This window comes from Solanum lycopersicum, chromosome 2 (assembly GCF_036512215.1).
Source record: "Solanum lycopersicum chromosome 2, SLM_r2.1".
NCBI classification, from domain to species: Eukaryota; Viridiplantae; Streptophyta; class Magnoliopsida; order Solanales; family Solanaceae; genus Solanum; species Solanum lycopersicum.
The window spans coordinates 59,232,522-59,247,220 of record NC_090801.1 but is presented as its reverse complement, the minus strand read 5'-3'; the positions used below and the strand labels follow the sequence as shown (position 1 = coordinate 59,247,220).

At 31.7% G+C, this 14,699-nt stretch overlaps 2 protein-coding genes and 1 non-coding gene across 3 annotated transcripts; 2 read left to right on the top strand and 1 right to left on the bottom strand.

The window, feature by feature from the left end:
• Window positions 1-807: 807 nt before the first annotated feature.
• Window positions 808-5,189, bottom strand: LOC101247183 (uncharacterized). Its single transcript, XR_011214748.1, has 2 exons — window positions 2,727-5,189; window positions 808-1,663 (listed from the first exon to the last, which is right to left on the bottom strand). It is a non-coding gene; the product is annotated as an uncharacterized protein (transcript).
• Window positions 5,190-5,329: 140 nt separating this feature from the next.
• On the top strand, window positions 5,330-8,775 carry LOC101247489 (transcription initiation factor TFIID subunit 13). The gene is made up of 6 exons (XM_004232819.5): window positions 5,330-5,477; window positions 6,116-6,249; window positions 6,338-6,375; window positions 7,157-7,216; window positions 7,380-7,454; window positions 8,289-8,775. The coding sequence occupies exons 2-6, from the start codon at window positions 6,147-6,149 to the stop codon at window positions 8,397-8,399; spliced, it is 387 nt and encodes a 128-aa protein (XP_004232867.1). The 5' UTR covers window positions 5,330-5,477; window positions 6,116-6,146; the 3' UTR covers window positions 8,400-8,775.
• Window positions 8,776-9,474: 699 nt separating this feature from the next.
• Window positions 9,475-12,649, top strand: LOC101247780 (meiosis-specific protein ASY3-like). The gene is made up of 8 exons (XM_004232820.5): window positions 9,475-9,790; window positions 9,873-9,962; window positions 11,391-11,450; window positions 11,545-11,584; window positions 11,666-11,759; window positions 12,027-12,086; window positions 12,166-12,257; window positions 12,347-12,649. Exons 1-8 carry the CDS (start codon window positions 9,675-9,677, stop codon window positions 12,431-12,433), a joined length of 639 nt encoding a protein of 212 aa, XP_004232868.1. The 5' UTR covers window positions 9,475-9,674; the 3' UTR covers window positions 12,434-12,649.
• Window positions 12,650-14,699: the final 2,050 nt, after the last annotated feature.

Genomic DNA, 14,699 nt, shown 5'->3' with positions numbered 1-14,699 from the left:
TTAGAAAAATATAATTTATACTCATAATTTTTAAAAACTGTCAAAACTTACTATACAGTGTATTACAAGCCAATTGGATTTTCATTACGACAAATAACAAGTAGTATTCATGACACTGAAGCAATGTTTTGGAGTGAGTGCAACAATCATTATTACATACTTTGTGAAGTGAACAAAAAGCACGTTACCTTGAGTCGATTGTTCATTTCATCAACAACCATATCATCATTTTTCATATTCACTAAATGTTTTATCACTACTTTGGTGTTCACGTAAAAAATTATATAATACAACGCAAACAAATACTATAGAGGGTGTGTTTGTAAAAAGATAAAAATTTGGTGTAAAATTTTTCAATTTTTGAAAGATCCCAAATAATGAGATTTGACTCAAATGCTGAAAAAAAAGTAGTATTTGAAAATTTAGGACATTTGCCTCAAATATCTGCCAAATAATGACAAGTTTCTATGGACAAACACTATTTGTCAAATTTTCTCTCAAATATTTTTGAGAAATCTATGGTCAAACGAGCCCTAAGAAGTTTGCCATGAGTTGGGTTTTTCATCTAATATTGAGTATCCATAAGTTCAATTAATTTGAATTTGCACCGGCACTTAGCACCCCTTACCTACCAAAAGTTTTCGAATCTGGATCGTTGATTATGATAGGAGCAGCTCATCTAGTGCACCACATTATTTGATGGTGCCACTAGAAAAACTCTATAAACTCTTCCATGAACTTCAAGATATATTGGGGCCAAAGAGGGACAATAATAACTCAAAAATGTCAGTTTTGAACTCATTGTGCTTGAGCCAAAATCTTGCTTGTTATAATTTCACATGTATGATTTTAAATGACTTGATGCTCATCAAAAGATCAATTTTATACAATGTGTACAAGATGAAAGTGCCTCAAATGAAACTAGAATAACAATAGGCAAAGAAGAAAACAGCAGAAGAGGAAAAGGGAAATTCTGTTTAGAGACTTGTCAGCCTGCAATTCCCTTCTTCTCAATCTTGGACTACTATTTGCCACTAAATGATATGAGTTAGGATATGTGTATAAATTCTCTGAGTTACCAAATACCCTCTCGTAAACCATCTCTCCGAACATTCCAACAACTGGATGAAAGACTCCAACTGATGTATTGTTTCCGAGACTGAATGAAGGAGGCGATGAACTGTTGAGGTAACTGGCATGGGGATCATAGGCATTAGGATGTGGTGGTTGCTGAGAAGGGTTAAAGGAGTTTGACATGGATGATGGACTGAAAGCAGGTGGCCTGGGAGGCACTTTTAGAGTGAGCTTGTTTTCAGGCTCAGATTCAGGTAGTGTTTCCCCACGCCCGTAAAGAGGGACTAAATCTGTTTGGGAGATTTCAGCCTTGCAAACTGGACATTGAGGGCGTTCATCCGAAGACAGAGAATCACTCTGAAAGTGAAGCCACTTGTAAATGCAGGGCCAACAATAGAGATGGCCACAAAGAGTAATAACCGGATCGCGGGCAAAGTCCAAGCAGATGTTGCAATCAAAGCAGGCAGAAGTCTTCTCTGAGTCTGATGATTCTGGAGTAGGGATCGATTTCCACTCGTTTGAATAATACTGCTTCAAGGCCATGAGATTTGTTTCTGAGCACTTGTTCAACCCAAGGGTCTTCCCAAATCTGAAATCACAATCTTAGTTAGCAACAAGAAAAGTAAATTTAAATCAAAGTATTAAAGAAATTGTTGAGCATTAGTAGGCCGGCTACTGCATTAAGAATTAAAAGGGCGGGGAGGAAGCTAGATAGTAGCTTCCAAGTTCCACCTACCACACAACAGAAGAGAACAAAAAGACAAAGCATGTGAATAAAAAACAAATTTTATAAGATTAGTGAAGCTTCAAAGCAATCCATAGCAACCAAGGGAGATGGAGATCAGTTAGATCAGAAAAATGATATGCACTTTTTTTTCTTTTGACGAAAAGAAAAACCCGCAGCCGCTAACCCTTTGGGTGCGCCCAAGTAAAACCCCCGCTTCTATGTAATAGCTCACAAACCACGTAGGAGAGGAAACCCGAACTAGGCAAGCCTGGTGCGACCAGCTCGATCGAGACAAATATGAGACCTCCAACATGGAAGTCCCAAGCCCAAACCTTATCTTGTTTCTTTCATAAAAATTATCAGAAAAAGATCAAATAGCCTATTCTTTCCACTGCATCAAATCAGGTCTACTTAGAACTAAATTTCCAGAATTAGTTGGGCAAACTAATTGCATCAGTTTGACAAAAATGTCTCAATCTTGAATCTATCTTATAGTCAAATCTTAGTTTAATCAAAATATATACCCCTTAAACTATCCTCTCCATCTTCCTCATCTACCCCCAATTCAAATGGTTGAAAAAACTACCAAACATGATCAACAACAAATGTTCATTTAGCATTCATGGCATTTTCAGATATATCTAATGAAATTCTCTTCTATTTCATAACCATAAGGTCAAGAAAATCCAAAAAAAATCATTTGTTTATGGCGGGTAGAAGGTGAAGACTTAAATAGTATCAATAAAGATCATCTATAGTAGTACAAAATGATCAAACACAAGAATTTTTTTTGAAGATAGTACCATACAGATCAAGAGAGAAAACCCCATCAAAGATCCAACCTTTACACACCAATAATCACCACAGAACAAGGCAAAATCAGTTTTAATATTCAAGAAAGAAGAGGAAGAGCTAAAATTCTTACCAATCAAGCAAAAGGGTTGAAAAAACAACCAAAGTTTTAGACTTTCAAGCTTCGAATGGAGAATCCCAGGTGATTAAACAGAGGAAATAGAGAAGAAAATAGGTTTCTTTAAAGAGGTAAATAAGAATGGCTGAGCTGAGAGAGAGGTAATGGTGGAAGCAGTTTTTATAACAAGAATTTGGAACAGTGGACTTTCTCCTTAGTAATCAATGCTACGTGGCTGATTATGACTGGTCTTTTTTGAGTATTTGATTTTCTTCCGCAGCCGCTACTCTTTCGATACATGGTATAAAAAATTGAGAAATTGGTTTTATTACGGAGCAGGTTATAATGTTCATACCAATCTATTATGCGCTTCTGTATCTAGTATTGGGTAGACCTCATACAATAATTGTCCTAGCTCTATCATATTTTTTGTTTCTTTTCTTTTGGAACAATCACAAAGACTTTTTATTATCATGGATCTACTACCAGAAATTTAATACGTAATCTCAATATTCAATGTGTAATCTTGAATAATAATTTCATTTTTCAATTATTCAACAATTTCATTTTACCAACTTTAATGTTAACTAAATTAGTCAACATTTATCTCTTTCGATGCAACAACAAAATCGAATTTGAAAAGTCTTAAACTCAAACCACTGACCCCTTGAAGAGTCAGAGCACTTGATTCTTAATTGAATCTTCAATTTTCTACCTAATTACTACTATTCATTTTTCTTTTCATAACAACCTTATTCGAGTGCTTGTCACATCAAGTCGATTGGAATGATATAGATCTTTTCGTTTTAAATTAGAATCAAATTTAAAGAAAAAATTTAATTATAAATATTATTATTGATAATAAATTATATAATAAATGAATCTAAATTAATAAAACTTTAATTCATAAATTAGATGTTAAGTGAAGAGCAAAAACTATTAGTTTAGCTCCCTTTTTGGATGTGTTGTAAGGTGTTTACAATTGAAGTACTAGAGAATAAGTAATATTCTGGGGAAAAAAAGAAGGATCAATAATAATATCGATATTTATTAAACGTGAGCTAATTAATTTATTGTTTCTAGATTGTCCTTTCAGTAATTTTTTTGCTTTCTAGAACACAGGTTTTACAATTCTTAAAATAGCTACAAACAATTTGCCGACTAACAATATTTAAATTAATCAAACTCTTTTTTTTTTTTTTTTTGGTAACAAACACAAACAAAATGACATCTCTCAGAAGGGAACAAAAATATTCTTTTTTTTTAAAGAAAAAGAAATTATCTTAATGGCTCTTGTTAATTATTTCTTATATTTTTAATTTTATTTTTTTAATTTTGACTTTGACCTAAAACTTTATAAAAGTAAATGTTTTTATTTAAATTTTATGATATTATACTGAAAATGTATAAACCATATGCTACAATATTTTTTAATTTTGTGATTTTAGATACCACAGGTGAAAATTAAAATTAAAAAGTTACTTTCTCTATTCTATAATAACTTAAGCTTTGAGTTCTTTTTCATTTTTTAAATTAATTTTTATTTTTTAATTTTCAAGATTATGCTTTTCATTTACTCTTTAAGTTAATATTGAAATTAATTATTACTCCTAATATTTAGTTTCTTTTTACAATAATTAATAAAAATAAAAAAAAAATTTATTTATATCTTAATCTACTTTTCTTAAAAGGTACGAAACACTTCAAAATTTAAGTTTTTATGAAATGGAAAGAGGCCGAGTGGAAAAGTTGGTCCTACTACAAGAAAAAATTGTAGTAGTTGAAAATGTTGAGATACAAACACCATTTTTAAAAAATAATAATAATTTTCATGAATAAAAAGATATAAATCACGCTCAAGAATGAGTACTAAGTACACATGTTCCATTTTAATTTGTACATATTGTTATAATCTATTTTACCTAATTTTTTTCAAAATAAGCAAAGTGCAAAAAGGTGAAGAATGGGCAAAATATGTTGAGGTATTCTATAATAATTTTTCCAATATTAACATTATCTTCTAGAAGTCCTTTTATCTAACTAACTTACCTTATCTTCTAGAAGTCCATTTGTTTAATTAAACTTACTGTACTTAATCATGATCAAAGTCTTTTTTTTTTTTTACATTAGTTTAGCCAGACACCTTTTCAATTAAAAGTGTATATTATTATTTTTATGGATTATAGGAATGATTCTATATGAGGCAGAGGAAAAAAGTTGTTAGAATAATTAAATTATACCAACATCTTTCATCAATATATTATAACTTGTAACAATTTAATATGATACGTAAAAATTAGAATGAATGTAATCAAATCTTATTTGATTGTTACAATTTGTGATCAATTGATCAAAACATGCTATTTTTACCTATAAGACATAACTTATCATCAATTGAACAAGTTCATGGTGTCTGACTTACAAACTGATATATCTGATGGACAACAAAAAATTTATGTAGCGATTTTTTTTTTTAAAAAAAAATTGTTAAACATGCAAAATTATCAGTCGAGTAACAGTTTTTTTTTTCGTTTTGGGCCTTTGATAAAAACTATTTTGGGCTTGTTTGATGGCCACTATGATCCATTAAGCCCAAATTCTTCTATTTTCACCGACATACCCGTTTGAACAACATAAACTTTTTCCCCAATTTCTAGTAAATTTGAGCGGATGTCCCCTTATACCCTAATAATTTTGGAATTTTAATTTGAAATTCTGTTTACAATTGTGCTCTCGTCATCTCCAGTGGAATCAACACTTTTGCAGGTTTCTCTTCGGAATTCTTTTTCTCTTTTACGATCCTAATTGTGATTGTGGCTGCAGAAATTAATTAATTTATGTTTTATGTGCTCTTGCATTCTCTTCCTTTTCTTCAATTCATTCATACTCCTGGTCTCCTGGATGTTGATTGTTTGATAACTGTGTTTTTAATTATTATTTTGTTGTTGATGAATTAGCCCAATTCGCGTCTGTCCCACTTTGGATTTTGTATAACAAAGCTTCAGTAATGGCTTCCACACAATGTACATATAGAAAAAAAATAGATTTAACTTTTAATCTTTCATGAATTCTATTATTTGATGATCATTTACAGTAAAAGAACTTTTTTCCAGTTATTATATGGGATGTGTCTATATTGGGTGCTTATTTTGGGAGCTGCATAGAAGAATGTATGTTCCATCTTTACCATGAGCTTCCTTTTTTATAGAACCGGAAAATTTTGAGCTAATTGTGTAGGCGGTTAAGTGGTGATAACCATTATAAGAACTATGGAAGTGCATTCTTTGTGCGTTCAGTTTTCTGTTTTTTTTTTCAATGGTACTTGCGTGATGTATCTGTCAGATAATAATATATGATACGTTTGATTGATGGTATTTGCTAAGGATGGTATGACACTTTGGCAGGTTGAGAGGTGGACGTTAAAATAAATTGAAAATGAACAACTCTTCTGCAGGGCCATCCTCAAAAGCTAGAGTAGGAGCATCACAACCTTCAGAAAGTTCACTTAAGAGGAAACGTGGCATGTTTCAGAAAGATTGTTAGTAACTCTTTATGTAGATGTGATAATAATGTTAAATCACTTCATCTTGTTTTATTTATTAATATTTCTTTTATTTATTACACAGTGCAACACATGATGTATGGTTTTGGAGATGATAGCAATGTAAGATGCCTCTTTGTTTCACTTTTTATCTCTTCATTGTTTTTCATCTGCGCATGTCCATGGTGTTTATATGCGTTGATTGTTGTGTGTATGGCAATACAGTGAATTATGTCAAGCTGCTGTCACCTAGCTTTTCTTTTCTCTGTACAAACATTGGTAGTGGGAAAAGTTGCAGTTTGTATAGAACAGATTGAATATGGCCTTCGCTTGTTACTTAATGTTTAACAAAAATCACTCACCGGCTATGGGAAATACTTTTATTTTCTTTGATGATTGTTCTAAGCTTGTGTCTAGGATCTAGCAATAATGTCTGAAGGAACTTTTGGGAGGACCAAGGACCTGTGCTGATTCTAAGGAAAGAACAGAAACTCGGTGTTGGAGTTTTGTAATGATGTTGTCTAGTTGTCTTTTAAAAGGAATAATCTTTGTTGCTGGAGTACAGTCCTTTTTCTTGTTTTACCACATCTTGCTTTCCCTGTTGCACAAGGGAATAGAGCGCGGTCATAATGCATTAGTGACTCCATCGTAAAACAGAGATAATTTTGCTGGAAGATTTTCTTATTGATATGTTCCCTTTGGCAGCTGTATGTTTATTGTTTCTAATTTAGTCAACTAATACTGGACTTGGAGATGGTTGATTACCTTATAGGTTACATAAAAGATAATGGTCGATTACCTGTAAATATCAAAAGAATTGTCTGGAAGTTATTTGATTTTCTATGAGTTGCTGGTATTATTTTGTCCCTTGATCTTTACTAAACTAATAGTGTTGCACTATCAGCCACTTCCAGAAACTGTGTCACTTGTTGAAGACATCGTGGTGGATTATGTCACTGATATGGTGAGTTGAACTTACTACTATACAGTGCTATTCTTTCGAAGAGGTTTCAGAATATACATCTTCCAGATAAAACTTTGCATTCTACACAATTTATTTTCTTCAGTATTTGATTTAGAAGAAACATGCATATGGTCCTATCTTTTAAGCTCTTCAACTTGGGTAGGTGCACAAAGCTCAGGATATTGCAACCAAAAGGGGGAAGCTTTTGACCGAGGACTTTCTGTTCTTAATTAGAAAGGTCAGTCTTTTTGTGAATTCAACATGCATATATATAATATATATGCATATCTGAATCTGCAGCATTATGGCGAATATTTAGTTGAAAAATGTCCGTCTCATTTTCGCTCAATGAGTGGTCTTGAGAGTTTTCTATATTATTTCATTTAAGAACATTAAGGGAACTATTAGACCAGCCTATTAGTGGAACAAAGTCATATACAAGTGTCCGGATAGCCAAGTGTAGTTGGACAGAAGCTGAGATTTGTAGTTTTGCTCATCTCAAGCTTAATTACTACTTTAAGGTTTTATTTGTTGCTATTATTTTGGCTTACCTCATGCGTGTTAGTACTGCTATCACACTGAATAATTGGTTTCATTATGATAGATCGTAGTTTAGTTCATGTATCACCATTATAGAATTGTATCTGAAAATAGTTTCAATGGTAATTTCATGTTTGTTTGTGCCTGATAAACCTGAAACTCTTCTGGGACTAGTTTGATGTCTCCATGCCAACGAGAAATGCCAATAATAGTTAGCTTCTTACTATGTTGATCATTAAAACAACAAATTACTCCATCTTTTGGTTGGGTAGAATTACGCTGGGAGATTGTTGCGTCGCCTTCACCTTCCATCTATTTAGTGCCACGTGCCTCTTCTATTGTGCTGCTTACTGGTTTCTCTTGCTGTGATTTGAATATATTTCAACACGTCTTTAGTTGTCAAAAAGAGTATGGATGGTTGTTCTGAAAAATCAGTCCTGCTTTGCTACCTCTACAAACTGGATTATGGTGTTACTGCAAATTTTGCTTTATGAGCTTCTAAATTTTGGATGGATACTGTTCTATTGTGCAGGACTTGCCGAAACTTAACCGGTGTACAGAACTGTTGTCCATGAATGAGGAGCTGAAACAAGCTCGGAAGGCTTTCGAGGTCGATGAAGAGAAATTGGCTTCACATCAGTGAAGGGGAAGTGTGATCTTAGTTCAGAATGACAAATTGAGTGGCACCGTAGGACCAGTATACAGTTTAACCTACTCTGGAGTAAATAGCCTGCTTGTTCTCATTTTTCGCTAGCACAATCGATGTCTGAGTCACCTTGTAGCTGCGTTTACTCTTGCACAATAGATCTTCGATGCTGAAATCAGTTTCTTAAGTGTTCTATTGGTGCATTGAACGCCACCTGTGTGTAGTTTGGCAGTTCTAAAGATGGTGGTGTCAGGTATTTATAATTTCATCAATCTACTTGTTTGTAGATCTGCACAAACTGATGGAATGAGTTGTAAGTTAACTCTGAGTAGTCACCCAATTAGATTGATTTTGATCTGTTTGCTATGCAAAAGATGGAAGATCCTCTACGGCTTTTACCTTGTTAAGATTCTGGTAAAGCTTTCACAAAATGCTTCATTTTGTGCAAGTTATAAACATTCTAAATTGAAAAAAAAAAGATGGAAAATCTCGTAATCACAAGAGCACGTTCGAAGTTCTATCGTTCGATGGTTTTTTTTGACCCCTTGCAAAATACCGAACAAAAGGTGGATCTAAAATTAGAATTGTTTGGTGGTTTTTTTGACCCCTTGCAAAACACCGAGCAAAAGGTGGATCTAAAATTTAAACTTCGTTGCAACATGCATAAGCTCTTTTTGACAGTGGACGCTCAGGGAATACAAATGCATTTATTTAGATTAGACATCTCAAGTTTAAATTTCGAGTAAATGTGCAATTCAAACAATTTACAATCACATTGATGGATATGATGTACGTCAAATTAGCATCTTAATTTTGATGCATAGTTGAATCATACCAAGTGAAGTGGCAAGCGTAACATTTATGTTTTCAAAAAAGTACATAAAACTCTTTTCATTTATTTTGTTTTATTCTCTTCATTCACTTGTATTTGTCATATACTTTCGATAAGTCAATTTGCATGAAATTTAACCATATCTTAGTTGATATTTAAAGAATTTAATTAAATTAATTCGATTTAGGTTTAAGAATCAATCAAATTGATGAGTAAAAAAAATGTGACATGTGACGAGTAAAAGTGAAAAGGCAAAAAGTAACAAAAAGAATTCGTTGGGTACTGAACTCGTTCATCAACCATCAACTCAGTTTCGCGCCAAACAGAAACATAAATACTCGTAGCTGGTAGAATCCATTTTGAATTCTCAAAAGTTCCCTCCACTCTCTCTCTCACACACATACAAACGCTGATTCTCAGAGCTCAATTTTCTAGAGAAAATGTCGGCGTCAAAATCAAGCGCAAGGAAAAGAGTTTCGGAGCCGCAAATACCAAAATCGGAGAGCAAAAGGCGAGCTAGCGCCGTCGAAGATGATTTCGATGCTGAGATCTCAGAGTACGCTTTCATTTTCATATTTTTTTTTGTTAATTTCTCAAAAGCTAGTATGGAATTTGATGAGGTCGAATGAAATTGGTAGTGATATCAAAGGGATTATGACGGCGTTAAAGCAGATAAGAGAGAAGGCACAACAAGACGGTCTGAAGAAGAAAGAAGAAACCATCTCTAGGTGCATGTCTGATTCCTGTTTTCCTTGATAATTGATTTCTCGTGTACAGATATATCGAAGCTGAATAAATTTGTTTACATTTAGTTAAATCATTGGAGAGCTGAGTCTCAGACCTAGAACCAAGCTCTGGTTTCTTCATAAACTTGTTTGGGCTTAAGTATTTGCTAAGGCAATATCGCGTGTTTTTTGCGATGTAATTCCTGTATCGATTGCTTTTTCATTCAAGCTTGATGAATTTCCTCAGCTAGGAGGAACTGTTAGGACCGAAAATAAGCAGGTGTAAACGCGGAAGCTAGCAAAACAAACCTCGAAAGACCACGAGTAAGAAAATAACGAGAAATATACCAAAAGACACAGATTTAACGTGGTTCGGTCAATCGACCTACGTCCACAAAGGAGATGAGCAATTCACTATAAATATGAGAGTACAAAATACATAGAGAAACAACCTCAACCAATTCACTCGGAATACATGGGAGGTTCACACAAGTGATAACGTATCCAACTTATGACCCACAATTTCTCCCCTAACCAAAACTCTCAAAGCCCTTAAGATTACATTGTAAATGCTGATTAAGTTAGAAGGTACATGTCTCTATTTATAGAGTCCTAAACCTTTTCCTACATGAAAAGAATTAATCAATCCAAAACTTTTTTCCTAAAAGGAAAACCTATTTATGGTAAGAAATCAGGGCAAAGAGGAACTAGTTATTTGCTTCTGCGCACAGAATTGGCTAATTTTTTCTGCAAACGTTGCTCCATATTCTCTGCTTTGCAGTTTCTTCATTTTGCAACAGTTGGACTAGCATATAGATCTAAATGACCTTGTATAGGATTTGCAATTAGCCATGAAAATTGTACAATGTTTTGATCAGGATCTCGCTTTTGATCAAAATTGATGCATTCCTAGCTTCTTGTTGCCTTTGTGCACAGTACTTCTGGCAGAACTTTTGGTTTTAGGAAATGTATTTGGAATTGATTTTCTGGAGATCCCATATTATCTTAATTTTTTTTATGGAGATTCCTGTATTATACTAATGATTTGTACGTTGTTTAAATGAGTTTTGTGCATTAACAAGTTTGTAGAATTGTTCTACGTTGCTTAAACATCTAAAAGTGATTCTAGTTGCAACTTGTTAAGTCACTCAAGCAGCTAATCTTTCAGTTCTGACAATAAACCGTTTGACTGATCTGGTGTATTGTTTAACATCTTAATGAGTAAGAAATACTGATTGTTCTCGAGTGAAAATTGATAGAAATCTGGACAATCCCTGCATAAACTGATACTAAGTGCATGAGAATGTAAGCCTGATGAGTTCGTCCTCTTTTGTTCCTGTGATGTCAAGTCCACACTTTAATTTATGGAGTGTGTCGCTTAAATCAAAGAAATGGTTATTAACATTATTGCTTATTGTGGTCTGTGGTTAGCGTGACTTCAGAAGTCAAGTCAAAGATCGATGAGCTGAAATTAAAACTTGAGAAAGACAGGTGAGAAATATGTGTTGCATAATATATGCTTAATGTAAATTTAACTGTTGCAAGTGGAAGCTTCTTGTTGATCTTCAGTATGTTTGCTCATTAGGCAAGGTTTTGCGAAGGCACTGTCCAAGAGCTCAAAAGAGGTCAGCCTCAATTAGATAAGTTACCCATGATAGGGCGTTCGAAAGAAGCTCATTACTCTACAATATATTGCTTCTATGCAGTGTGAGAACCTGCTAAAGAATGAAACTGCAAAGTTCCAATCCATTTATGAGAAGTTCAACAAGGAGAAAGCTACACATCTGCAGTCTCTCAGAGGTACTTCTTCTAATGCGAATTTTCCACACGAGTTGGACCTGTTTGTAGTCCGTACAACTTTTGGAACATTGTGTTTCTAGTTTAACCACCCACCTCATATTCATTTCATGTTTATCATTTTACAAAAATTTGCAATCTAACTGAACACTGTTACAGAATTTCAACTAGATTTACGCGTTTATACCTGCCATATGTTTTGAAGAGTCCTCACAAACCCTGCTTGAAGAAAACATTTTAACGCTAACCATCGTGATTGTATCTTCACAGATACTATATCCAAATATGAGGAGGAAAAGGAAAGACTATTCATGCAATATGAGCAACTAAGTGAGTTACAGGAACTCTGTATTATATATTTATTGAATGATAAGGATGCCTGTGACAGATTTTTATGACATTAATTCAGGGAAGAAAGAGAAGAGCATGATATCTGATCTTGAGCAAGACTCTAGAAAACGAATTTCTGAACTAAAGGAGTCGCTGAAGAAAAAGAAGCAGGTTAACTTCTTTGATGCACCTTATCTCTGTCACACACTGCATACATTCTCATACCGCCAAGTTAACCGTCCTCCTTTTTTGCTTGACAGGATGATAAAGCATTCAGTTTTCTGAGAAAAACTCTTGGTTCATTTCTGGATAATGCCTCAGATGAGGACTTCCCACCTGATGATTGAAAGTCGTGAAGATGTATCTGCAGCTGAAAATGACAGTTTCTATCTCCTGATGATTGAAAGTCCCACATCTGGTCTGTGGGTACTGCCACTAGCAATTAATTTGAATGCCTAATAGTTTATATTAAAACTAGTAAACTTAGCCGCGCTATGCGCGGTATCTAAATGTTTCCATTTTTATTTAATTTTTAAATTCAAATAGATTAGTTAAAATATAAAGTTCTCTATATGTTGATTCTTTGGAAGGAAATGGGTGATACATGATTTTAGTTCGGTAAAATAATTTTTAGTGATGTAGAATTAACATAAAAATAATATATTATTGTTAAAATGCATAATAAAATAAGTAATAAATGAACAATTATAGATGAATGATAAAAGGTTTTATGTTAAGCTTAAAAAAAAACTTATATATCTACTAAAAACTTATAATTAGACTCTTGAATTCTTTCTAAATAAAGTAAACATAAAAAAAAATTCACAAATAATATGAATATTTATAATTATTAACGATAAATAATATTTTCTTATAATTAAAGTGTAGGAGAAAAAGTTAAGTAAACTTTTGGAATCATTAAAATGGAGGATGAATGGTTAGTAATAAGTATATTTGAAATGATTATCTGTATTAATTTTTTCCTTGAGAAATTTTCTTCTATAATTTTAAGTTTTTTTAAAAAAAATTATTTCAACTCTATTTTTTAGTCTCCTTTTTTTAGTCTTTTCTTATTTAATTCTATTAAGAAAACACAAACAATTAGCATCGTAATTAAAAGACTGAAGTTTGCCCGTCTTTAGTATTTTTACTAATTTATATATATTTTTTTAAAATAGTACAATTAGCATCAAATCTTAACATAATCAAGTTAGCTTGTCTTAAGATTTTTATTAATTTAAGCAAAATGTTTAAATGAATTCTCTTAATTAATTTTTATAGTTTTCATGATTCGTATTTTATTTAAAATTTAAAAATAACTTCATAATAATTTTGATTATCTCCCACCGCTAAGCGTATCTACAAATACATTTTAATGTTTTCAAGAATTGTTTTTGTTTTACTTTTAGTAATGATCTTGCTTTTATAACTTCATGTAAAAAAACAAATCAATTATTCTCTTTTATATATCTTATTTTGTGTCATTCTTATTAGAAGTAAAAATAATTATATAAAGAAGTCTTTGTCGATAGATTTTTCATTACATGATTAAAGTAGATGACAATTAAGCTAAACATAAATATATTTGGTTAGAAATATTTTTTTGATGTGCTTTTAAGATATCACAAATTTAAATATTAAGTAATTTGGGGTTACGAAGGTATAAAGCTGGAAGTTATAGGTATTACTAATAAGTATTAATTAAGTAAGTATAGAGGTATTGAAAGATGAAGAGGTGTGAGTTTATAATAAAAATTTAATTAAAAATAAGTTTATAAAAATAAGAGGAAAAAGGTAAAAAAAAATGTGACATATTCTTTTAATAAACAAAAATCTGTTTAAGTAAAATCCTCCACCATTTTTATGATTTATTTTATTATATGACATATTTTCTTTTTACCTCATTTTAGAAATTTTAAATTATTAAAAGTCTCCAAATATGCTTCTAATATTAAACATTATTTTTAGTAATTACTATTATTTTGAACAATATATACTTTTCTCTTATTTTATATTATAGGAGAGATATCTATTAAGAGAAAAATTAATTAAAAATAAATTTAAAAAGGGACATAGAATTAAAAAGTTAATCAAAAGGAATTAGAAATTTTTTTGAAATTATCAAAAAAAAAAAGTAATCGTACGAATGTTTTAAAATAAAATTAAAAAATATTTAATTTTTTGTTGATTAAATTCTCAAAATTATGAAACATTTGGCCTATAAATAATTTCTATATATAAATAATATAAAAAATAATGCAACGTTAAAATTATTATTTTTACCATATCACTGTTATGTATTGTGATATACGAAATTATAAGAGGAATCGATTTATTTGATTCTTAGTTATATAATATTTGTATTTAATATTTAGTATTTTATTTACTTTATATTGAGATGTGATATATTACTTTTTTTATTACTTATATTTATATATATTTGTATAACATTTTTATAGTTAGTGAGGAGGAAGATATTATTAGACGAAATTAGAAATACGATATATTGACGTTTTTTCAATTAACTAATTAATTTGATAAGGAACCAATCAACTCTTATTGCATCAGAGGTTTAACCGGAGAACTATAAATAATCCTTACAATAATACCAAC

Excerpts from the sequence above, each read along its gene's own strand:
- LOC101247489 (XM_004232819.5), top strand. The coding sequence starts at position 6,147 with ATGAACAACTCTTCTGCAGGGCCATCCTCAAAAGCTAGAGTAGGAGCA. Across the intron at positions 6,250-6,337 it reads TGGCATGTTTCAGAAAGATT|TGCAACACATGATGTATGGT; the intron begins GTTAGTAACTCT and ends TTTATTACACAG. Across the intron at positions 7,217-7,379 it reads TGGATTATGTCACTGATATG|GTGCACAAAGCTCAGGATAT; the intron begins GTGAGTTGAACT and ends CAACTTGGGTAG.
- LOC101247780 (XM_004232820.5), top strand. The coding sequence starts at position 9,675 with ATGTCGGCGTCAAAATCAAGCGCAAGGAAAAGAGTTTCGGAGCCGCAA. Across the intron at positions 11,585-11,665 it reads TGTCCAAGAGCTCAAAAGAG|TGTGAGAACCTGCTAAAGAA; the intron begins GTCAGCCTCAAT and ends GCTTCTATGCAG. Across the intron at positions 12,258-12,346 it reads CGCTGAAGAAAAAGAAGCAG|GATGATAAAGCATTCAGTTT; the intron begins GTTAACTTCTTT and ends TTTGCTTGACAG.